At 39.8% G+C, this 25735-nt stretch overlaps 1 protein-coding gene across 1 annotated transcript in view; it reads left to right on the forward strand.

The window, feature by feature from the left end:
* Positions 1 to 25735, forward strand: part of chchd3a (coiled-coil-helix-coiled-coil-helix domain containing 3a) — a 237486-nt gene that overhangs the window by 6393 nt on the left and 205358 nt on the right. Inside the window, exon 2 of the mRNA XM_072562913.1 lies at positions 5800 to 5923. Coding sequence (XP_072419014.1) covers positions 5800 to 5923 — 124 coding nt within the window. The remainder of the gene's footprint in view (positions 1 to 5799; positions 5924 to 25735) is intronic.

Consider the following 25735-nt stretch of genomic DNA (forward strand, 5'->3'; position numbering starts at 1 on the left):
TTGAAAAGATATTTGCATAAGTATGTGAACAGCAAAGGTTTGGAGGGATATGGGCCAAATGCAGGCAAGTGGGGCTAGTTTGGTTTGGAAACAAGATTGGGATAGGCTAGTTGGAACGTAAGGTCTGTTTCAATTACTTTTGATTTCATGACTCTCCAATTTCTCGGCACAGATCAACCTGTGGAGTCACCTACGTTCTGTTAAGAACCATACCCGCGACCACAGATAATAAATATAATTGTTTTCATACCCAGGATGGGTAAGGACTTAATCCACACCTCTTAATGTGTCCTCCTAGCAGTTTATGCTCCTACTTAATGTTGTGCTATCAGCTCTTTTGAATTCATAGGGCCAGATTTTCTGAAGAATAGCACTCTTGCACAGAATGCCACTCCACCCCTTTACAAAAGGACAGAGCTCTGTGTTTATGACAGAAGAGTCCTCAGGACTCTGAGAAATATAGTCATATTTCAATTCTTAAACATCATGGTTAGGTGGGGTTATGTTTGGTCTGGAGTGGGGGAAAGAAGGAGCTAGTTTTGGAATGGGTGATGGGAGTTTTATTCCAGAGAATGAATGAGGGAGTAGGTCTAGGGCAGGTCAAGATGACTTGTTTCCCAAGGGATGTCAAGAGGTTTGGCTGGACCTGGTGGTTGGAACATCTGGGTCTGGCATAAGTGAAGTGAGGTTGTGCCCCAGAGGTGATAGAGGACAAGAAGGAAATTTAGAGCAGAGGAATGTGGGAAGCAGATGAAGTGTGATTGGTTTCCTTCAGAAGAAAAGTAGTCAGACCCAGTGAGGGGGGGGAGAGAAGTGGGTGGAGAGCAGGTCAAGTGAGATTGGGTCTTGGGGGATGAAGACGTTCAGATCTGGAGTGATGGAGGGGCGTGACAGATTGAGACCAGGAGAGGGGGTGAATGGAGCACAGGTATGCAGAGAGCAAGTGAATTGCATTGAGACTGGAGTTGAAGTGGGGTGTATGAAGGTTGCTGGGTCTGGATCAGGAAAGGGGAGCTTCAGTCCAGTGTAGGGAGATCAAGATCGAGAGGGGATTGGGTTGAGGAGATGTCAGGTTTGGGTGAGATGTAGAAGTGAACTGTGAGACTTAGTCTCTATATTTAAGTTGGAGGACCCTTTTGGTGCAGTGGTAGCACCTCTACTTTGGAGCCAGGAAGCCTAGGTTCAGGTTCCATTTGTACCTGAGGTGCATAATAACATCCCTCAATAGGTTGAGTCAGAAAACATTAGAATAGTTACGCTGTGTATTTTAACAATCTAGATTTTCCTGAATCGCCATTTAATTAATTTCATGAAAATCCTCTGAATTCTGTTGTTGTTAAGGATACTTTGAGACAGTTGACAATCATGACTGTTTGGTCATCAGTAAATCTGGGCCAAACACTTGGTGCAGGAACATACAGATTGCTTCTTAAGTGCCATTGTCTCCTGGATGTAAGTTTGCTTGCTGAGCTGGAAGGTTCATTTCCAGACGTTTCATCATCCTACTAGGTAACTATATCAGTGGGCCTCCGGGCAAAGCCCTGCTGATAATTCCTACTTTCTATTTATATGTTTGGGTTTCTTTGGGTTAGTGATATCATTTACTTTGGTGATGTCATTTCCAGTTCTCTTTCTCAGGGGGTGGTAGATGGGATCTAACTCGATGTGTTTGTTGATAGCATTCCAGTTGGAATGCCATGCTTCCAGGGATTCTCATGCGTGTCTCTGTTTGGCATGTTCTATGATGGATGTGTTGTCCCAGTCGAAGTGGTGTCCATCCTTATCTGTACGTAAGGATATTAGTGATCATGCCTTTTTGTGGCCAGTTGATGTTCATATATCCTGGTGGCTAGTTTGCTGCCTGTTTGTCCAATGTAGTGTTTGTTACAGTTCTTGCACAGTATTTTGTAAATGACGTTAGTTTTGCTTGGTGTCTGTAAAGGGTCTTTCAGCTCATGAACTTGAAAGACCTTTTACAGACAACAAGCAAAACTAATGTCATTTACAAAATACCTTGCAAGAACTGTAACAAACACTACATTGGACAAACAGGCAGCAAACTAGTCACCAGGATACATGAGCATCAACTGGCCACAAAAGGACATGATCTGCTCTCACTAATATCCTTACGTTCAGATAGGAAGGACAGCACTTCGACTGGGCAATGCATCCATCATAGGACAAGTGAAACAGAGACATGCACGAGAATCCCTAGAAGACTGGCATTCCAACCAGAACTCTATCAAAACACACATCAAATTAGACCCCATCTACCACCCCCTGAGAAAAAGAACCGGAAATGTAATCACCAACCCAAAGAAACCCAAGTGTTTAGAAAGCAGGAATTATCAGTAGTGCTTCGCCCGGAGGCCCACTGAAGATATTACCTAGTAGGGTGACGAAATGCCTGGAAATGAACCTTGAAGCTCAGCGCGCAAACCTACATCCAGAACCTTAATCTGAGCTGCAAATCTTATCAAGTTTTGAGAAGACCCTTGTCTCTGTCATCACTGGAATCATAAGTACCTGAGGGTCCATCACAGCACTCCATTAATTACAACTGCTAACTTGAAAATACTCCATTTAGCTAGAGTCTGTTTTCTGTCATACTCATATTTTACCCCCAACTCCATGGGCCCTTGTAAATCCAACTGCTACTTTTCTCTACATACCCCATTCTCAAAATAAATCAATGTATTTGTTGAACATTAGTTTCTTTATGTAAAACAACATGAACATTATTTGATCATCTTTTCATTTACTAAGTGTTATGATGTTTTTTTCTGAACAAATTCCAGTATTTTCCCAGCAAATGATTACAAGCCTTTTCTGAATAGTAGAGTGCTCTGATCTTTGAGTATAGGATTGAGGTTGGACAGGATGTTTGTGAGGCCTCTTTTATAGAGTACTGCGTCCAGTTCTGGTCTCCCTGTTAAAGGAAGGATATGATTAAGCTGGAGAAGGATCAGAAGAGATTTAACATTGTCTCAAAAGACAATCCCTTCACACTGGGTATCATCCTACTGATGCAGTCACTGTGTATCAATCAAAGTTCTGTAGGCTGGATGCAAAATTAATTTCTGTTTGTCGATTTCTTTTTGAATTACTGCTTAAAAGCCAGTGACAAAAAGACCATTTTATATTCTCAAGAATTTCATGCTTCACCAAGCCCACAAAAGATACTGAATTGTTCATCTTTTCTGTTTCTGTCCTGCATAATATGCAGTTTTTCTTTAAGTCTAAGCTATAAAGTTGACTATATCGGAGTAGCAGCATTGCAGATTCCCCTGGCTCAGGTTTTTACAAAGATGTTTTATATTCATTTTTGCTTGGAAAGTTAGATTTTCAAGGATTTGATTAAATTAATTTCCTTCAAATGTTGTGGAAATACCTGGAGGAAGTCTTGAAAGTTCACTATTTACATAGATGTTTTAAACCAGACCTCTTGTAAATCATATGACTGGTGCTGTCTGCTTTGCTGCAAAGCATTGCTGGGGCTGTTTGATAAATTGATTCCTTGGAAACGTTCTTCTTATATCTGCTTAGTTGGAGAAGCACCTGCTCAAAGCAAACTGCTTGGAGGAAAATTTGCTAAGAACAAGCTACCCAGCTGATCCATCTCATTTCTGGGGGAAAAAAAAGTCTTCGTGTTGAGTTTAGGGTAAAGTTGTTTGCTCTTGAGTTTTTTTTTAAAGAAAGCCAGAAATTGTATTTCTTGAGCAAACTGTGTCTGCAAAACACCAGAGACAACAGTGTATCATTATTGACTTAATTACACGTGCCAGAATGTCAAAGCAATGGATTCTGTTATGTTTTAAACTTTATCCTTTGCCTTCAAGATGAATTCATTGGCCAAAGTTTAGGTTTTCAGAAAGTCAGTCTCTGCTGAGAATTTTTTTTTCAATCCTTTGCTGAGAACAGCATGTGTTCATTTCAAGGATATTTGAATTGAAAAGCATTTATCTTTTGGTTAACATACACATGATAAAATTAATTATGGCATTTTTATTGACTAAGTTATTGGTTTTTATCAAAGAGTGAATTAAACTTAGTTAATAAATCTTGTTTAATCTGATATGGTCATCTTGATAATCAGAAAAAAAGTATGTTAATTTTTTGTGACCTATAGAATAATGGATGAAAGTAATGGTGCACTCTTGTGTCTGTCATAATGAGGTTGAAAGCAAAGGACCCCCATGTTTTGAAGTGATGCCTTTTCAAGTTTTCGCACTAATTTTTACCAGATTGTTCCCCTTAGTGCAAATTGGACTTGAAGTATGAAAAGCGGTCTGACTGCGAACAGCACCATTCGATATGAATTTACTCCTTGTGAAATTTGTGAATTGCCCATCATCCATATTAGATTTTTGAAGCTAATTTTAATTTTAAAATAATATTATTTTAATATCACATTTTATGTAAGTCATTTCCATTAAAAGCTGTCTTACAAATACCAATATGGTATTGTTATGAAGTTGAAGGCATGTACTGTACCTTTGAAAGAGTGAAAGTTGAAAAGCTGGCAAGCACCTGTCATGTGACTGACTGCAGGCACAAAGTGTACAGGACAATTTGAAGATGTAACATTTGACCTATAACTCAGATAATGAGTTGTTTTCACAACAATTCAAATTAAGTTTGTCAGCCTCAGTTATGCTCCAAGATACTAAAATCCAATTTAATTTGGTTTCATGTTGTCAAAACAGTAAAATTCAATGAGATGATCCAATGTTTTGGGGTATTAAAGCAGGTATTTTGGGCAGTTAGCCAAAGAAAGAGCACCTACTGTCATCAAAGATTGCCTGCAAACACTATCTCTAAAACGCACCTTTTCAAATTAAAATTCTTTGCAGCAGAAGACCAAAGATGACCAAGGGAGATCAAAAGGTTGTGAAAATTGGTTTGCTGTAAATTTAATAGGGCTTTATTGGATCAGTATATTGTTATAGAGTGGGAGGTAGATAACCAGTTTTCAAGAGAAAGGATTTTTAGAGTTGTAAATACTTGTTATTTAGTGTTCTCTTTGGAGTTTTTTTTTAAATAGTGGAATTTGGGTAGTTCTCTCACTCGTACTTTAACAGATTACGAGGTGAGGTGAGCTTTTCTGTGTGTTTGTGTTTGATTTAATTAGCAGAAGGGTTTACCCCATGTCATCACACTATATAAGACTTCAGTAAGTTTTGAATTTCTTTTCATTCTATCAATGTGGGAAGAGTTTCAGTAATTTGCTTGTTAATCTTTGCCCAGTTTTACAAATTACGTGGCACAGTTTGTGTATCTCTTTAGAATTTGAGAGTTAATCTTCAGTTTTCTCTCTTGAATGTTCATTTGATATCATGAGGTGGAAAAGCATTTGTGGCAAGTTAGCATGGGTAACTGAATATCATGCAGGTATTACTGAAATGTGACATAGTGTATCTCTGCAAGGGGGGCTAACTGGAAAATATAAAAGTGATAAAACCAGCCTCTCAAAGAGTGATACTAATCACATGTTGAAAACATAAATTCTGTGGAAAATTTTATATTAGGAGTCTCAAGTGTGGAGATGTGAAAAATATCTTCCACACTTCACAGAACATATGTGCGGAATGAAATGAGATTTCTGCAATAAAAATTATTCTGAAATGAAGTAAGTCTCTGTAAACAGTGTACGGCTTTAAAAAGTTTTCTGAAGAAGTATGGTTTATGCTTAAAAACAAGTTTTTAAAAATTGCTATTCTTGATGAATATTTGAGATAACATAGGTCCTTGGATTTGGGAACTTAATATAAACAGATTTCCGCTACTTTATCTAAACAGCTCTCCGACAGTGTCATTAGCCGTATGCGGGATGCTTCTTCACCGACTGACAAATCCCAGTCGTCACCTGCAGGACCATCGTCATCTACTGGAACTTGTCCGCCTTCTCCAGTCCAACCAATAGGTATTGTCTTGCTGCATTTCTAATGATGCTGTTAAGTCTGGTTCAGGTATTGAAACTACCATCCATTCTGTGCATCTTTGCATAATTGTGTTAAATGGACTTTCTGCATGTTTAAATGGAGGAGGAGAAATAAGTTGTAAGGAGAAAGCTTGAATGGCAAACCAGCAATTAAATGGTAAAAATTGTTGGTGGAATTTGGAAGACAAGTGAAAAAACAAATTAGGACTCTGCAAAATATCAAGGTACTGTATTGTGCAATCTTTTGAAGCACAAGGAAATCAAATGCTGTTATTCAGTCGTGCCTCTAAAGAATATTGCATGTTTAGAGCAAGATCTGAAGGAAGCCTCTGAACAGAGTGGACTCTTCAGCTTACAAGTATATATGGTTGGATGATTAATTGAAAGATTAAATAAGAAGCAGCATTGGAGAAGGAGAAGGTAATTCCCCGGCAAAGCTCATGCCTGGGAAAGTAGCTGGTAATGTCTCATCATGTGCAATCATTGGATTGTTATGATATCCTCCTGAGTGTAGGAAGTATAGTTAGTAAGTTTGCTGATGACACCAAGGTGTTGTGGACAAGGAAGAAGATTACCTCAGATTACAATGGGATCTTGATCAGATGGGCCAATGGGCTGAGGAGTGGCAGCTGGGGTTTAATTTAAATAAATGTGAGGGGCTGCATTTTAGAAAGGGAAATTAGGGCAGGACTTATACACTTAATTGTCAGATCCTGGGGAGTGTTGCTGAACCAAGAGACCTTGGAGTGCAGATTTATAGTTCCTTGAAAGTGGAGTCGCAGGTATATAGGATAGTGAGGAAGGCATTGAATGTGCTTTCCTTTATTGTCAGAGCAGTGAGTTGGGAGGTCATGTTGTGGCTGTGCAGAACGTTAGTTGGGCTACTTAGGGAATATTGCATGCAATTCAAGTCTCCTTCCTATCGGAAGGATGCTGTGAAACTTGGAAGGGTTCAGAAAAGATTAACGAGGATGTTGCCAGGGATGGAGGGTTTGAGCTTGAAGGAGAGGCTGAATCAGCTGGGGCTGTTTTCCCTCGAGCGTCAGAAGCTGAGGGGCGACCTTGTTGAGGTTTACAGAATTATGAGGGGCATGGATAGGATAAATAGACATGGTCTTTGCTGTGGGTTGGGGAGTCCAGAACTAGAGGGTATAGCTTTAGGGTGAGGTGGGGAAGATAGAAAGAGACCTATGGGGCAACTTTTTCATGCAGAGGGTGGTGCATGTATGGAATGAGCTGCCATAGGACGTGGTTGAGGTTGGTCCAATTACAGCATGGGTGTATGAATAGGAAGTGTTTAGAGGGATATGGACCAAGTGCTGGAAACGGGACTAGATTAGCTTACAATATCTGGTTGGCATGGATAAGTTTGAAGGGTCTGTCTCAGGGCTGTGCATCTCTATGACCCTATATTTCTGTTAATTTATGAATCTGAAGCTGTCCAACACGATAGAGGGGAGTAAATCTGGATTCAAGTAATTCAATGCTATTTTTGTGTGCTTTTGTGCGTGACCAAGTGATTAAAAGAATCAGTGACAAGGTTAAATTTGCTCTTTATTTTTACAAAAATTTCCATATCAGTTTCCAGCTGTCAGTCAACCTGTTATCTTGTTTATTCTGTCCATCTTTACCTCCACGTGATTTACTTGGTGGATTTATCATCCTATAACTTGATTGGTTTAGCATTTTGTTTGCTTTCTACAGTTCACATCTTGCATACTAATTACCTTTCCCTTTATTAACTACGACCAACTTTTATTATTCTAACAAATTGGTTTCAGATGCCTCTGCTTAATTCTTAATCCCTAGGGTATAGCACATCCACAACTTCCTGCACCTCCACCTCTCAGTTCATATTGTGCTATTTTGACTTTTTCCAGTTTTGAGTTTGAATACTTAACATGTTCACAGCAGAACTCATCTTTGCTTCATCTTTTGTGAAAAAAACTTCCTCCAAATCAACCTCTCGATTCTGCAAAAATTCACTATCCTCTCCTTGATGTTGCGCTTCAGCTGTAGTGGCACACAAGTTGTTGAAAGTCACTTGTTGAGCAAGAGAGACCTGGGCACAGTGTCATCACCTGTAGACAGGGTAGTGAAGAAAGCATTTGGCATACTTGCCTTTGTTAGTCAGAGCACTGAGTGTAAGAGTTAGAATGTCATGCTGAGGCTGTACAGGACATTGAGGCCATTTTTGGAGTTCTGTGGACAGTTCTGGTCACCCTGCTATTATTAAATTGGAAAGGGTACAGAAAAGACTTTGAAGATTGTTGCCAGGAATGGAATGTTTTGAGTTATAACTAGAGTCTGGGTAGGCTGGGACTATTTCCCTGACAGTACAGGAGGTTGAGGGGTGACCTTATTGAGGTTTATAAAATCATGAGGAGTACAGAGAAAGTGAATAGCCAAGTCTTTTTCCTAGAGTTTGGGAGCTCACAACTGGAGGGCATAGGTTTAGATTGAGAGAGGAAAAGATTTTAAAAAGGATCTGAGAGGCAACTTTCTCACGGAGGTCCGTATATAGAATTAACTGCCGAGGGAAGTGGTAGGTGCAGGCACAGTTAAAACATTTAAAAGATATTTGGGCAGGTCCGTGAATAGTAAAAGTTGAGAGCTGTAGGCCAAATGCAGACAAGTGGGACGAGTTTAATTTGGGAGACCGAGTCAGTGTAGACCGGTTGAATCCGTTTCTTTGCAATATGACCTGGTCTCCATAACTACAAAACATCCAAAATGGCTTTTGTCAATTAGACCAAAATTTGGTCAATAAAAACCAAAAGACCTGCAGATGCTGTAAATCAGAAACAAACACAAAAGTTGCTGGAAAAGTTCAGCCAGTCTGGCACCATCTGTGAAGAGAAATCAAAGTTAACGTTTCAGTTCTGGTGACCCTGAGCTTTTCCAGTAACCTCTATTTATCTCTTAATTTATCCTTGAATCAAAACTTAAACCACTTTGACCGCGTTTTGAAACAAAATAGAGTTTGTTGAAAAAGTTCAGGGTCACGAGACCCGAAACGTCAACTTTGATTTCTCTTCACAGATGTTGCCAGACTTACTGAGCTTTTCCAGCAACTCGGTCAAAGTGATTTAGGTTTTGATTCAAGAATAAATTGAGGACAGGTTAGAGAGAGTAGGAAATCAGAAATTTGGGGGGATAACATATACTGGGATGGGCAGAGAAAACCTATGGTGCAGGATGTCCAAAAAATGAAATTTGAGGTTATTGATTCAGTCAAGCTTTGTATACATGAAGGGAATCTAGAATTCTTCTTAGAAAAGCTAGAGTAGTTGAAACATTAAGAACTGAAATTATTTGGGCATTGTATTAAACATCCAAGCCCTATTAGCATCCATACCTCTGAGCTCGCAGACCTGCGTTCAAGTCGTACCTGATTCAGAGGTTTGTCATAACATGTCCAGACAGGTTGCTTTTAAAATTATCAACAGTTTAATGTGAGCGATAGGAGATGCTCACAACATAATCTTGACTTAAAAGGCTCTGATAGTGCAGTGTCCTTCTTTCTTGTCCAGATGTCTGCTCAAATCACACTTACCCAGAGGTATATTTTAACAAAATTAAAACATATTAATTAAAATAACTACAAATATAGTTTGAAATCAAAAATTACTTGTGATTGAATTGAGTGGTAAAACAAACTTCATGACTCTATGTGCTATTTGTGTTCCAGTGTTTAAAAGACAGATTTAGACAGGGGCTGTTCAGAGGCTTTGATTGTGAGAGTAGTAAGTTAAACCGCATCAAAACTCATGGTCACGCTAGATTCCAGATACTGCCAGGATATACGTTTTCTTGGCAATATACATCACATAGATCATTCAGCCCATCTTGGCTTCCGTTCACATCAGTGACAAAAAATGTTTCTTGTAGCTGTTAGTTGTGAGCAGTAGGACTGTCTTCATTAATGAAGTGTCATGATGCTCTCCATAAGAATTAATGGATTTGAGATCTGTAGTAACCAATTAAAATACTTAGGAACTATGTATCTTGAAGATGAAATGGTTCCTGGTATACAGAGTATTCTTCTTCATTGTATTGTGAAATTAAGCAGACATATTAACACTAAAGAAAAGCTGAATGGTGAGAGATTTATGTTGCTTTTGAAGAGGTCTTCGATGTGTTTCTTTAATTTATTTTATTTGAAAGTGCATCGCATTGGCTTCAGCTCAGTTTATTGTTTTGAAAGGAAAGAATAGAAGTGTGCACTTCAACCTTTCAAGTTTGCATTAACTTCAATGCTGTGCATCAATTAACCAATTGAATTCCCACTGGCAAGTGAGGGTGCTGGATTGAGCTTAGACTGGACCTTGAGAAATCAATTCAACATGTCTGTGAGCCCTTTGAAGAGACAACGCATTCCCTGGGATGGGTTTCAAAGATGTTACAAAATGATTCCAATGCAACCATTTCTTTTTGACATGAGCACAGTTCTGTCATTTTGAATTTCAGGTTCTTTGAAATGTGAAATATAAGCAGGATGGTTGAAGCCATCATCTCTATATTTGCCAGTGTTTAAAAGAATGCTTCACTAAATTTTCTGGAGGTTACATGCACCACATTAAATTATATGAGCAGTTACAGTTTAACATCCTATGAATCCTTCGTGAGACTGTTTGCTTGCAATAATCCCCATTTTCCTTCAGTATTCGTATCGCCACTCAGCACCTGTGGCTTGAGTCATAGGCATATTTAGGAATTAGGAGACTTTTCATTCTTGAAGTTGCATCCTGCTAGTGCTTCCTTGCATAAGAGTGTTGTCATATTTCATCCTGTTGTTTTATTATGTTGTGATTTTTGTCATTCCTGCATCAAGTTTGTGTTTTGCAGTTACTTGCAGTAAAAAATATATTCAGTCTTTAACGGCTTCCATCTCTGCGATGTGCAATGCACTCCACTACATCCACAGTTAACTCATGAGCTGCCATGTGGATGTTTCATATGGTATAATAGCTGTGTATCATAGGATTTGCAAAAGCCCTGCTGCCTTGCTAAATGAGTACATGATACATGAAGTATGTTGACTGTCTTGAAATGGCCCACATAAAGTACGTTAGTATGTCATATTAATGTGGACTATGGAAATACTTAACAGTTTTTATGGAAAAATAAAACTCTGACTGGTATAACTTGCATAATTTCTAGCCTCTGACCTGACCAAATAAGTACTGTGGCTCCAGGAGCAGGGCAAAGGCTATGAATTCTGCAATGAGTAACTTGCCACCTGATTCTTCAAAGGGTGTCCATTATCTGTAATGCAGTGTTCCCAACTTGGCTAGATTATTGCATCTCTGGCAAGATGCAAGAAGTTCAAGATGCATTGGAAGTTTCCCCCGAGCCACGCACCAACCTGATTGCAAATGTAATTGCTATTCCTTAACTGTGATTGGGTCAAAATCGTGGAACTCCCTTACAGATGGCACTATGGGTATGTGTACACAACGTGGACTGTCGTGGCTCAAAAAGGTTCCTCACTTTTGTCCTTTTGAGGGCAGTTGGAGTAGGGAAATGAAAACTAACCCAGCAAGTGACACTGTCATCCTATGAATGACAAACAAAAACATGGTCTTTTTTTTTGAAACAGAGTTATAATTTTAGTGTTGGCTTATTTGTGGTGAAGTAGTGATATTTTGCTGTACATTCTCCCTCTATACTGTAGTTTTTTGGTAGCATTTAAAAATATTGGTTCACTGTTGGTAGGTGAGGTCCAAAGCACTACAGTATATTGCTTACATATCAATTACCAAGAATGTAGTCTGTTGCCCTGTCCAGTACCCACACTTAATAATTTACTTATGACTTTCAAAGTGGAAATGAAATGGTGTTCTGGTCTGTTGATTCAAGTTTCTCAGTTGAACTAAATGATTCAACTTTCCATAAATGCAATATAAGCTTTTACATTGATAAACAAGCATTTTTAATATGTGCAGAAGATGGATGAGCACAGCAGTGGGATAAATTAATAAAATTGGCACAAATAAATACATTTGAGGCAGAACTTGACACTATGTAAAAATGACATAGTATGCCTGGCTGTGATGAATTTTTTATTTGTTAGCAAGGGCCTAAAATTTGGGAAATTGGTCTTCAAAAGAAGTAGCAAGTAACATAGTTGATGTATTTAATTTAATAAAAATTATTATTTTCAGGGAACATTTCTTTTGGATTGGAAAATGGCTAATATAACTCATTTATTCAAAAAGGGAAGGAGGTGGACAGTAGCAAACTACTCGCCAGTTAGGTTTTCATCTGGAATTAGAATACTATTCAGTTATTATTCACAACACTTGGAAAAGTTCAAGATAATCTGGCAAAGGTTTTGTCCAAGGGAAATCATGTTTAACAAATTTCTTGGGATTCTTTGAAGGAGTAGCTTGAGCAGTGGATCGAGGAAAATCAACGGATGTATTCTGTTGCAGTTTCCAGAAGGTATTTGATAACATGCCGCATCAAATGCAGTTGCACTAAACAAACACTCCTGGTGTTTGGGGTAATATATTGGCATGGATGGAAGATTGGCTGGCTAACAGGAAGCAGAGAGTTGGAATAGGTGGAAGGAATATAATACAGATGTTGGCCACCTGAAACCAACAGAATGCTGGAAAAAGTCTGAGTCTGGCAGCATCTATCGAGAGGAGTCCGGTGTAACTTTTCAGAACTTAGAACTTGTAAAGAAAGCTCATACTGCACTCAATAGTAACTCTGTTACTTTCTTCATTGGCGAGACTCCATCTGGAGAGGTGTGTAAAATGCTGATCACTGAACTTAAGGAAAAATGTTAATGCATTGGAAGCTGCTTAGACAAAGTTGACTATACTAACCCCTGAAATGAGTGAGGAGTTGTGTGTGCGAAACAGACTAAACCTGTAGCCTTCAGAGAAATGGATTAATTGAAGATCCTACGAGGTTTTGACCAGGTGGGTGAGGAAACAATGTTTCCTCGTGTGGAAGTATCCAGAACTCAGAGTGATAGCTTAGCAGCATCTGTGGTGGGAAAGCATTTCTGGTCCAGTAACCCTCCTTGACAATGAATTGTCAGGTTGTCACATCTGCTGAAGATGGAGTGGGGCAAGCGGGGAGTAGTAACTAATAGTTGGAGATAGAGCCCAGGAGAGAGCAAAGGAATGGGTAATCGTCAGCCTGGGAGAATCAATAGGTTCTAATGGGGACCATTAGAAGCTAACAGTTTGTTGTGGTAGCAGCCCCTGTGATGACAAGGCCTAATGTGTGGCAGTTGGGGTAAGAACTTTGAAGAAGATGCTCAGGCCCTGAAATTATTGAATTCAGTATTGAGTCCAGAAGGCTAGAGGGAACACAAGCCAAAAATGAATTCCTTTTCTTCCAGCTTTTACTGAACTTCGCTGGAGCACTGCAGCAGAAAGCTCAGGGGTATTTTTGTGGACAGGTCAAAGGTTTTCTGCAAGGAGCTGCCCAGTCTGCATTTCATCTCCCCAGTGTGGAGGAGACCAGATTGAGCAAAGTGTATGTAAATTGCTGTTTCACCTGGAACTTGTGTCTTGGGTCTTGGATAGTGAAAAGGGAAGAAGTAAATGAGCAGGTGTTACACTTCTGCAATTGCATGGGAAGTGCCATGGTGGGGGGTGGTATGGGGTGGAATTGCAAGTGGAGGAGGAATGGACCAAGATGCCCTGAAGGGAACAGTGCCTGTGGAACACTGACAAGGGGAATGTGTGTCTGGTAGTGGCAGAAATGGCAGATTATGATGCTTTCTGTGTGAATGCTGATAGTTTGCAAGTGAATTCGGGTCGACACGACAGGTGTTGTGGGAAGGAGAAGGGGTGAGGGCAGAAGTGTGGGAGATGGGTCAAACAAAGCTGAAGGCCCTGTCGACCACAGTGATGGAGATTCCTTTGCTGAAGTAAAAGTGGACTTTTCAAAGACCCCTTGTGGAAGCTGGCATTTTAGGAACAGATCTGATGGAGACAGAGAAACTGGAAAAATAGCATAGTCTTTACAAGCAGTGGAGTGTTAAGATATTTCATGTCGTTTACTGTTGGAGTTGGGGGGGTTTGTGTTGGAGAAAGGTTGCCATCCTACTCTCAAAAGTGGAAAAAGATGTCAAAGAATGTAAAGGAGGAGTCAAAGGTGGACCAGGTGAAGGAGAGAGTAGGGCAGAAATGTTCAAATTAAATTGATAATTTTTTCCAATTCTGGGTGAGAGAGGGATGTTATCATTGGACCAGAGCAAGAGTTGTGGGGTAGGGAGCCAAGTACAGCTGGAACAAAGAATGCTTCCCAGACCCCACAGAGACAGGCAAAATTTGGCATCTCTGTGTCTTTGTCTGTCTGTATCTCTCTCTCTACCGATCAATGACTCCTCTCCTCCCCTACCCATCCCATCTTGAGCATTGATGCCCATCTTTTGCTAGCTCAGATGAATTCTGAAGAAGGGTAACTGGACCGGAACAGTGAATTCTGCTTTCTGTCCACAGATGTTGCTGGACGTATTATATTTATGCAGTAATTAATTTCAGAATTCCACCTTATTTTTGTTTGGTTTAATTCAATTATTCGGTATTTGCCTCTTTGTACATTTATCTGTGATGCATTTGTCTTTTTATCACTTTTTTCAAAACTTTTCCAACTAAACAATGCTCTGTGCAGAAATTGGTTGCAGATAACTTTTGCTGTTCTTGTTATTTCTGACTAGTACCTGAGAGCTGTGTTCAGTGGCTGCTGAAACACCGTGTGTTGATATGGTGATCTCTTAGTTTCTTGTAATTTCCTAGTATGAAGTGAAGAAAATGAATTGAAATGTTACAAATCATCCATCACAGCTCTATGTATTCTATCCTATTTCTGGAACTCTATTGTCACTTTTATGATGCTGTCAGCTTTATAAAATTTGTAGTATTACTGTACTGGCTTTTTGATGGAGTAATATGATTTAAGTGTTATGATACAATGGTTATTTCAAAGCTGTGGAAGAGCATTGCATCCTTCAGATATGTAGTTTCCTTTACGGAGTACGGATACTTTGCAGTGTCTTCAGCTTATTTTCTCTGAAGTGATTCCACAGTCGACATGATGCTTTATGATGGTGCAAGAAAAATTGGAAAATGTTTTAAGACTTGATGCAATTTTCCGTTGTGCTTGCCACGAATATTTAAAAAGCATTGTGCAACTTTAAACTGGCATGTCAATCTCATAACTTGGTTTGTTGAATCTTGCTTGAACGTTATTTTTTTTTAAGTTACCAAAGCACTTGATAAAAGATTTTTCTTGAAGTTGACTGGTGCTTTAGATTTCTCCCGAGCAGCTTGAATCTGTCATGGAAATCATGTCAAATATACTGTTTATATGATTTATGAAAGGTAATGTTGATTCTGACCAGCTGACCTATGGAGGCATTGATTAATGCTCTGTATTGTGGATAATTGAAGTGGTTAAATTCAACCAACTTTGGTTTTCAATTACAGATATTCAAACAATGTGTGTTCTTGACAGGTAGGCCTGTTTTTACTTGATAGCCAGAGTTCCAGCAGCAAATGTGTTCTTCACCAGTCTTAATTGCTTCATCTCCCATATCAAGAAGCAATTTTTCCCTTTTATTCCACGAGAAATATCAAATCCCCAGCACTGGAAAATCCATCACTGAGATTTGTGTGAGCATCATGAAACGTAATATTTTTGTCATATTCATGAAACTATCAAAATTTGGCAACTTTTTCATACATCTTATTTAATTGTTTAGAATCTACTTAGTCTGAAGATGTCATCTACCTGGGTATTTTTCATGATCAGAATAAGTCGCAGCACATCAAAATTTTGTTTGACCTGGTCTCTGGATTTCACCAGTTAAGTTGGCCAACAGGTTTCCTCAGCTGTTCCATATAATCCTTAACAGAAACCTCATCTTTCTGTCTCAGTCTGGTATGACTAACTGCAGGAGATTGAGTTTTCAATAACGCCTCTTTGTATATGTTTATATTTGGCTCATTGCTTAATTTTGACACCCATGTACTTGAGTGCTCCAGAGATTTGTTTGCCGATTCTTAATGCTTCCTCACTAAAATGATCATCTTCCTATCAAAGTTATTAGTCCCTCCTCACCCCTACAAAAGTTGTCGACGTGTATCATAAAGATGCACTGTAAAGAGAACATTGAGTCTACCTTGAGTTGTGAGCACCTTTACTGAAAACATATCATACACATGAAGCATCACTTCACCCATTCATGCATTTGTGCAATTTCTCAAGTTTTCAGCACTGATCCTGGCACTTTTTTGGGGGGGCTCTAGTGAGAGCATGTTACCTTGATGGAACATTGTTTTGATATTCATAAAATTATACTTCGCAAAATAAGATTGTTGAAATAGTTAAACGATTTTCAAAATTAGGTCTCAGCCATAAGAAATTTTCCCTTAATCTATTTCTCCCACAAGCATTGCTCAAAGCTAGCTCACAGCCCTGCTTTAGTCGTATTGGTCTCTCTTAATAGAACCATTTCTACATCCACCCATTTGTGTGACCAAGTCTGTTAACCTCAATCATCAACTTCAGAATACCCTCTGAAGTTTTTCTGATCAATTATTCTTTTAATCAGTTTTTTAGATTAGATTACTAGATTAGATTACTTAGTGTGGAAACAGGCCCTTTGGCCCAACAAGTCCACACTGACCTGCTGAAGCGCAACCCACCCATACCACTCCATTTACCCCTTCATCTAACACTACGGGCAATTTAGCATGGCCAATTCACCTGACCTGCACATCTTTGGACTGTGGGAGGAAACCCACGCAGACACGGGGAGAACGTGCGAACTCCACACAGTCCGTCGCCTGAGGTGGGAATTGAACCCGGGTCTCTGGCACTGTGAGGCAGCAGTGCTCACCACTGTGCCACCGTGCCGCCCATTTATCACAGTATTGTCCATTCTACTAGTAGGCGCAAACACCTCTCTTTATGGGAGTTGTATTTTTATCTGTTGTCCTCGGAAGTTGTCCATCACCATGCTACCCTGTTATTATGTCTGATGGTAGATTTGTTTTTCTTGTTAAGATCTCTGTACTGTAACTCAAAGAATGGCTGCTAGGAAATCATTTCGACATTACCCTTTCCTCTGAAATATATTCCCTCAGTCAATACTGGAATTGCATTTTCTAGTTCTCCACTCGCGTACACCCATTGCCAATGTTTCGCTCTCCATTATTGTCCCTCACTTGGGATACTGAGCCTTTTTACAAAAAATATTTTGCTGTGGACTTGTCTGCTTATCCCCACTATTGTGCCCACCCTCAATCATCTGACTATGCTAGCCGATAAACTACGTGGTGAACCTACTTTGGTCAGTGAACCTAACTCAGCGATGCATGTACCGATTGTAAAACATGTATTTCCTGAACTCTTAAGTCCTTCCCCTCTGGTTCCAATTCATTCAACACATTCGGGTGCAAAGAACTTGGTGTTTCATCATCAGTGCCTTCTGCCACTTTGAGAGCTTGAAAATTCATTCCTCATGCCCAGCACTTGGGAAGACTGTGTGCCTTTATAGTCCGATATCTATGTTGTATTATGAAAGCTATCCCACCATGTACAGTACTTTTTTTCCTTTGCTCATGCATTTACCATGTTGTCTCTTAAAGTAAATAATTTCCTTAAATGTGAAATCTCTCCAGAATGGTGTGATGTTATGTCTCGGCAGTATTTTTTTTCTGATATTACATATTTAATGAATATTTTCCTACTGGTTTGCAATGCATTTATCTGGGAGCAAAAAGTAGAGCTGATTGGTGTTCCTCCTGTTCTATAATGTTAGAAGTATTTTGGGGTTTTGAATCTGTGGATTAACATGTGCTTCTGCTGACGACCATTCTAAGAAGATTTTTACATGTACTGTCCATGCTGATGCTGTTTGCAACTTGGCATTAACTTTATCTCTAATTATTTATACATTCTTTGACAAAAGTCATTGTTGAATGGATTTTCTGTTACTTTGCACAAGTGTAATTTTCAAGTTCTCACATGTCCGTATGTTTGTCATTTGTCACTTCACCCTGATGATCAATTGAGAATTTTGTTGCTGGTTCAAAATCTGTCAACCCAAATTTACATGACTTAGTCCACCAGTCTTTGTGTTTACCACTGTCGAAATGATAGATCTGTTACCTTATTTACAAATTGCAATAGAGACACGTGCTGACTGTTGTCCCATGTATTCAAATCTCTGCTGCAGCTTCATTAGATTTCCAAGCAAAAGAAACATTTTGAATGCAGGCATGATTGAAGAAGAACTTGGAAAGGGAGGGTAGGAATCCAGTTGTTGTCATCCTTTTTTGGTACCAATGACATGGACAGGACTGGAACAACTTAGTATGAAAGGTTTCAAACAATTTAGATCTTAACCTCAAGTGCAGATCATTTAAAGTGGTGCTAAGTATCTTGGATACCTCAGTAAGCTTTGTCAGGAAGGAGAGATCACATCTGGGGTGAGACTCCATATGAGTGAGTTATAGCTTGGCCCATTTGGAGGCAGCATGGAAGTTTGATCGAGGGGAAGAGAGGCTTTTTGTTTGTTATTTTGGCTTGGAGTTTGTAAGGTATTTTTGAACAATAAATTGAAGCTCAGGATCAGGAGCGCAAGGTGAGTTGCACTGTTAAGTAGATCTTAACAGTGAGTTGTAGCCTCTGACCTGTTCTTGTACTCACTTGAAATGGTGAGTCCATTTGAATTTCTGGTCAATAGTAACCCCAAGGATGTTGATAATGGGGGATTGATTAATGCAGTGTCAAGCCGTGGTGATTAGATTTGTTTGTTAATGAACTTGTTCATTGCCTGTCATTTGGTGTTGCGAATGTTATTTTCCACTTGTCAATCTGGATTTTGTCCAGAATCTGTTCCATTTGAATATGGACTGCTTCACTATATGAGGAGTTGGGAATGGTGCTGAACACCATACAGTCATCGGTGACCATCCTCAATTCTGACATTATGGTAAAGGGAAGGTGATTGAAGCAGACGAAGATAGTTCGACCTAGTGCACTATCCGAAGGAACTGCTGATTGAGATATCCTGGAGCTGCAATGACTGACTGACCTGCAACAACCATGACTATCTTTTACGTGCCAGAGGGCTTGAAACTGACTGGAGCATTGTGGAGCTGGGAGATAAAAAACAAATGTAGTTGTAATTTGAAGACAAGATTGTCAGGGGAATAGACACTTTTTTGTTCTGTAGCCAGGATCGAAAATCCCTCAAGCTTTGTTGCCTGCTGTGTGCCAGGGTTCAGGATGCCTCATCTGGGCTGCAGAGGAACTTGGAGTGGAAGGGGTACCAGCTGTTATGTCCATGTTGATACAGATAAAAGAAGGAAAGAAGTCTGCTGGGGGACTATGAACAGATCAAAAAAGATAAATACCTCTGGACTACCACCTGAACCATCAGCAAGTTTATCGAAGTAAATATGTGGCTCAAAGATTGGTGTGAGTTGAATTCATGGGACAGTAGCAGCAGTACTAGGGATGGAGGGAGCTGTTCTGATGGAATGGGCTCCACTGGAATCACTGAACAAAAAACAAAAGAACTGTGGATGCTCGCGAGGTTCTGAGCTGAAGGGTCATTGGACCCAAAACAATAGCTCTTTCTCTCCCTTAGATGCTGGCAGACCTCCTGAGTTTCTCTAGTAGTTTATGATTGTGATTTTTTTCACACTCACAACCTCCACCCCAGACAGACAAAGACCCACATGCACATACATATTTTGTGTGGTGAATTTGTACTTGCAGATTTACATTGCACTTTGCTCAAAAACTGCGTACATTCATGTAGAACTCTGAGCTCAAAAACTGCATGAATTTATATAAAACTGTTATCTCACTTTTTAGATTAGAATCAATCTAGACATCAGGTCATAGACAGAGAACACAGGGGGCTAACACCTTCAACATATTGTCTAGCTATCACCATTGTTAACAGCTGACCCGAGAATGCAACTTTTAAAAAAAGGGTTTTGTGATTTACACATGAAAGAAGTGAAACTATCACTGTATTCTAACAGATGAAAGGCTTAACAGACAATCAATTTTTCAATGTATAATTTCAGTTACATCACACTGCAAATTTTTGCTATAAATTCTGTGTTCCGATCAAGCCCTCGACAATCACCTGATGAAGGAGCGTCGCTCCGAAAGCTAGTGTGCTTCCAATTAAACCTGTTGGACTATAACCTGGTGTGTGTGATTTTTAACTTGGCCTATGTTATGCATTCAATCAAAGGACAGGCAGCTGGATGGAGTGGGGGGAGCGAGTTGTTATCAATTTAATTTAATTTCTTGACAGCGAGCAGCGATTATAAAGTTGGAAACTGTGGAGGCCAAATCATTGAGTGTATTTAAGAGAAAGGTAGATTTTTGATAAGTAAAGGGATTCAAGGTGACAGGAAGGAGGCAGTCAAACAGCCTAATTCTGCTCCTTATGAGCTTATAACCTGAGTGGTATGCCAAGTGGCCTTAGGTAAATAAAGGAGTTAAATGCATGGCTTAAGGATTGGTGTAGGAAAAATGGCTTTCAGTTGATATGGCATTGGCAGCAGTATTGAGGTAGAAGCACCAAATGAGTTAAGCTGAGAATTAAGAAGGGAGAGAAGCCACTCGAAGTAGTCTGTCGGTCCCTTGACCGTAGCTTTTGGGAGGGTGGAGAATAAATCATGAAAAGGCAGTACATTAATGTTGGATAATTTAATCTTTGCCAATTTGATTTTCCAAATCTGTATCGTGGTAGTCATGAGGAAGAATTCATAATGCATTCAGGATAGATTCCAGGGACATGCTGTGAATCTTATCAGGGATCAGGCTATTTTAAATCTGGTCATGTGTAATGGATCAGATTTAATAAATTTTCTTAGCATAAATGATCCCTAAGACAGTAGTTAACATTGCACAATAGAGTGGGGTATTCAGTTTGAGAGTGATCAATTTCGGTCAGATACAATAGTGTGATTGTCCCATGTGCTCCTTCAGTTCAACCCAAATTTCTCAGCTGATGATATTTCCAGCATGTCATCTTCTTCACAACTCGGATTGCTTCCTTAACCAATATTAAGAGCTTCCCTCCTTTATCCCCACAAACCTGTCACCAGAAAGGTTCAACTGAAATAAACACAGGAGGTCTGGCAGAATCTGTGAAGAGAAATCAGAGTTAACATTTTGGATTCCTCAGAACAGCAAGGGTCATCGGACCTGAAACATGAGTTCAGATTTCACTTCACAGATGCTGTCAGACCTGCTGAGATTTTACAGCAACTTCTGTTTGATTCTCATTACAGCATCTGCAGTTCTTTCTGTTTTTATTTAAGGTTAAACTGATGTTCCTTTTAAACCATGTTTAAAATTCTCTGTAGAAAACTTCAAATTCTCTCCTTGTGCCTTCAACCATTCATTCTGCCTTATTTATTCGACTCCTTGCATTCAAGGATATACTATCATAACAGTCCATCTTCCACCTCCCCAGAAGCATTGTTCTTGCTTCAGGAATTACAAGGCTTCCCTCTTGCACCCTTTCTCCATCATGCATTATCTGAGCTGTCCTCCTATTTCGGGATCCACTTGCAGAAGTCATCCAACGACAATTGTATTTGAGGATTTGCTTATTTATTTCTTTGCTCGTTCTCTCAACTTGGCCCACAGCACCTAACCCCTCTCTAAGTACATCATTGGTATGATGTGGACCATGACCTCACGCTTTCAGTTTTCACTCTTCAGAATTTTCTGCAAGTGCTGTGACATTCTGGAAGGCAACATGTCTGCCTGGTGACCTCAATCATATGCCCGTTACATAATTGTTAAATCTCGTATTCCTGTGCTACTTGCTCGGTCCTCCATGTAATAATCATCCATTTTTTTCTCTGCTTGCATACTCTTGAGTTGCTGTCTGAACAGTCCTTGACATGCCATCCATGTAGTTGTTAGCCTTGCTGCTGCACTACAAGTGCTGATATCTAGTCATAAAGCTCCTCCAGTTGACAGCATTTCTTGCATGTTGCCCAAAAGTCAAGTGGCATCCATGGCATCAGAACGAAACAGACTGAGGCACCCGACACAACTTCTACTTGGAGTACCAAATTAACTCTTAAGTCATACCTTTTTGTGGTGTTGCACCTCTCCCTGGCATAAGCGCTGTCTGTTCAGTGTTTGCAGGGCCATTTTCTGATGTACCTTTCAAATAGTTTTTACTCTTCGGCAAGAACCAGGAGAAAATGGATAACGAAAATAATCCATAGGATAGAAGCTTTAAATTGAGGACACTCAGCATTTTGATATGAATGTAGAAGGGATTTGAGACTCTTAAACTCTGGAATTGACAAAATCTGTTAAGTTAACTGGAACCTCACTTCACAAAAGCAAGTCGAAGGTCTGATCAATGAAGAAGAGTTTATCTGGAGAGTAGTGACTACAGAATTGTAACAGATCCCTTGCCACACATGCTAACACACAAATCACCCAAGATTGGCGCTGTTGTTTGATCATCTGATGACTACAGAGAAGGTTAATTGTGTTCAGAAGAATTTGGATCAATGAAGAACATGAGCTGAGCTGGGAGATGAGTTTGATGTTGGGACAGGAAACCTGAAATGGGGGTACAAAGAATGGTCACTCACCAATGAAGACGAAACAAAATGTGCTGTGCTTCTGTTTCAAAGTGACGTGTTCATGTGAAGCTGTTATTGATTTTGGTCTGGTCAGAAGATGCATCTCCAAAGCAGTTGATCATTGGATTCATGTATGGTTGATTGACAAGAGAAGCACAACTGTGCAGAAAGTTGGCTACCATGAGATTGAATTATCTGTATCGGGGTTTTGGCACTCAGTTTGGTAATATAAATGAGATATTTAATAACAGCTTGTCTTTATTAAGGATCTTTAATTCAATCAAGTGTCCAAGGTATTCCATAAGGCTGTATTCAAGCAAACTTTGACAGTCAAATAATGAGATATTCAGGTAAAATGAAGGGATAGTTTTAAGTGCTTTTCAAGAAAGAAGCAAGGAAATTTGTGGGAATTGCAGAGCTAGAAGGCCTTGGCAGCTGAAGACATGGCTACTGTGGAAATTGGAATTGCTCAAAAAGTTAGTTTTGGAGGAGTATGCAAGACGACTGAGGCAGAACTCGCAGACGACAGAAGCATTTGAAAACTGAAAATTTGATAAACAAGATGTTGCTTATCCAGAATGCATGGCGATGAGTGATCAGGACTTGGTGCAAGTTAGGGCACGGGGAGCAGAGGTTTGGGTAACCTCAAATTAATAAGGGCATAATATTGGAGGCTGGCCAGGATTATATTGGAATCATAGAGTCTAGAGGTATTTATTCCAAGGATGGGGTGTGGTGCCCAAGTGGGAGAAAGTGATGACTGCAGATGCTGGAGATCAGAGTCGAGAGTGTGGTGCTGGAAAAGCACAGCAGGTCACGCAGCATCCGAAGAGCCGGAGAATCAATGTTTTGGGCAAGAGCCCTTCATCCAGGCTCTTGATCAAAACAGAATCTGATGAAGGGCTCTTGCCCAAAATATTGATTCTCCGGCTCTTCGGATGCTGCCTGACCTGCTGTGCTTTTCCAGCACCACACACTCGACTGTGGTATCCAAGTCATTGGCTTTGGTGTTTGCAATATTTTAAGTGAAGGACATGTTTGCATCCAATTCAGGGTAATACAGAAGCCATTGAACAGTTCAGAGATAATGAGAAGGGTGCAAAAGGTAGTGCGGGACAGTTATGGGATGACAGCTTATGAGTGAAAACTGATAGATCTTTGGAAAATATTGCTAAGGACTGGATGTAATTGACCGAAATAAGAGGCAAGGAATAAGACTTTTGGAATTTCAGAGGTACCTGCGCAAGAATACTGCTGCCTTGCAAGTAATTCTCTGCTTGTTACTGAATAGATATGACTGGAATTGAACAAATGCAGCCCCACACATTTAAGTAATGGTTGAGAGGTTTTTGATGGGCATTTTAATCGTGTGTAAATATCCTGCATTTAAAGAGAAGTATACATAGGATGGTATTGTAAGCCCATATTGTACTTGGTGTTGTGACGGTACTGTGCCTTTAAAAGGGATTTATTCTGTGCTCTCTTGCAGCATGGTGTCAGTGGTGCTGGAATGACTACTTCGGAGCAGTTGGTAAAAAAGTTTGAGCTCCCTGAGTGTTTGTAAATTATACAAAACCAGCATGAGTGGGTAGAGAATCAGGCTAAAATAGACCCAGGGTTTTAATTTTGCTTTGAGTCCAAGTTGTGGTTTTTGCAGATGAAGGTAATAGATGCACCTCTTCTCTGCTGCAGCAGAACGCTCAAGTTCTTTTTCTGCTGCTAGATTGTTTCTTTCTGCTGGACTGGAGGAGGTAGCAAGTAAGATCTGTTTTGCTGAATTTGCCTTTGCCTGAGGTGTGTTTATGGGATGCTGGTATATTGGACCAGTTGATGATTATCAAAAGATTTAAAACAATATTTACCAAAGTTCAAGTTGTGCCGACTTTTGTTTTGTTAGAGTTGTAACTAGTCTAAGAATAAAGTCTGTTTTTCTTATAGTCTAGTTGTGGACCAATTGAATCGTGTTGGGAATATGGCAACTTAAAGTTGCCTTTTGTTACGGACCAGACCAGACGCCCCTCAAAATATTTCAAAAAGATAGCCTGGGACCTAAGTTTGTTATTTTTAAAAGGCAAATATGAAGTGCCTGTTCGAGATGCAATGCAACTGGTCAATCTACTTGACGTTAAGCAAATGACTATTTCTTTAAACACTGTAGTTAAAATATAACCAAAGAAAAACATTCAGAATAACTCAACTATATTGGAAAATTTAATCGAATAATAAATACAATACTGCAAGGTTTGTAGCTCAGGTTAAGGTTTAGGGTGTAAGTTTGCTCGCTGAGCTGTAGGTTTGATATCCAGATGTTTCATAACCTGGCTAGATAACATCATCAGTGGCGACCTCCAGGTGAGGCGAAGCTGTTGTCTCCTGCTTTCTATTTATATCTTTCTCCTGGATGGGGTTCCTGGAGTTTGTGGTGATGTCATTTCCTGTTCATTTTCTGAGGGGTTGATAGATGATATCTAGATCTGTGTGTTTGTTTATGGCCTTGTGGTTGGAGTGCCAGGCCTCTAGGAATTCTCTGGCATGTCTTTGCTTAGCCTGTGCCAGGATAGATGTGTTGTCCCAGTTTAAATGGTAGTTTTTTTCATCCGTGTGTAGGGCTACGAGGCAGAGAGGGTAGTGTCTTTTTGTGGCTAGCTGGTGTTCATGTATCCTGATAGCTAACTTTTTTTCCTGTTTGTCCTACGTAGTGTTTGTGGCAGTCATTGCATGGAATTTTGTAGATGACGTTGGTTTTGTCCATGGGTTGTACTGGGTCTTTTAAGTTTGTTAATTTTTGTTTGAGAGTGTTGGTGGATTTGTGTGCTACTAGGATTCCGAGGGGTCTTGGTAGTCTGGCTGTCATTTCTGAAACTTCTTTGATATATGGTAAGGTGGTTATCTTTCTCCCTGTAAGCCCTACACACAGATGACAAAAAAAAACACCATTTCGACTGGGACAACACATCTATCCTGGGACAGGCTAAGCAAAGACATGCCAGAGAATTCCTAGAGGCCTGGCACTCCAACCACAATGCCATAAACAAACACACAGATCTAGATACCATCTATCAACCCCTCAGAAAATGAACAGGAAATGACATCACCACAAACCCCAGGAACCCCATCCAGGAGAAAGCTCTTAATAGAAAGCAGGAGTCAACAGCTTCGCTTCACTTGG

Source organism: Chiloscyllium punctatum, chromosome 44 (genome assembly GCF_047496795.1).
Source record: "Chiloscyllium punctatum isolate Juve2018m chromosome 44, sChiPun1.3, whole genome shotgun sequence".
Classification (NCBI taxonomy): domain Eukaryota; kingdom Metazoa; phylum Chordata; class Chondrichthyes; order Orectolobiformes; family Hemiscylliidae; genus Chiloscyllium; species Chiloscyllium punctatum.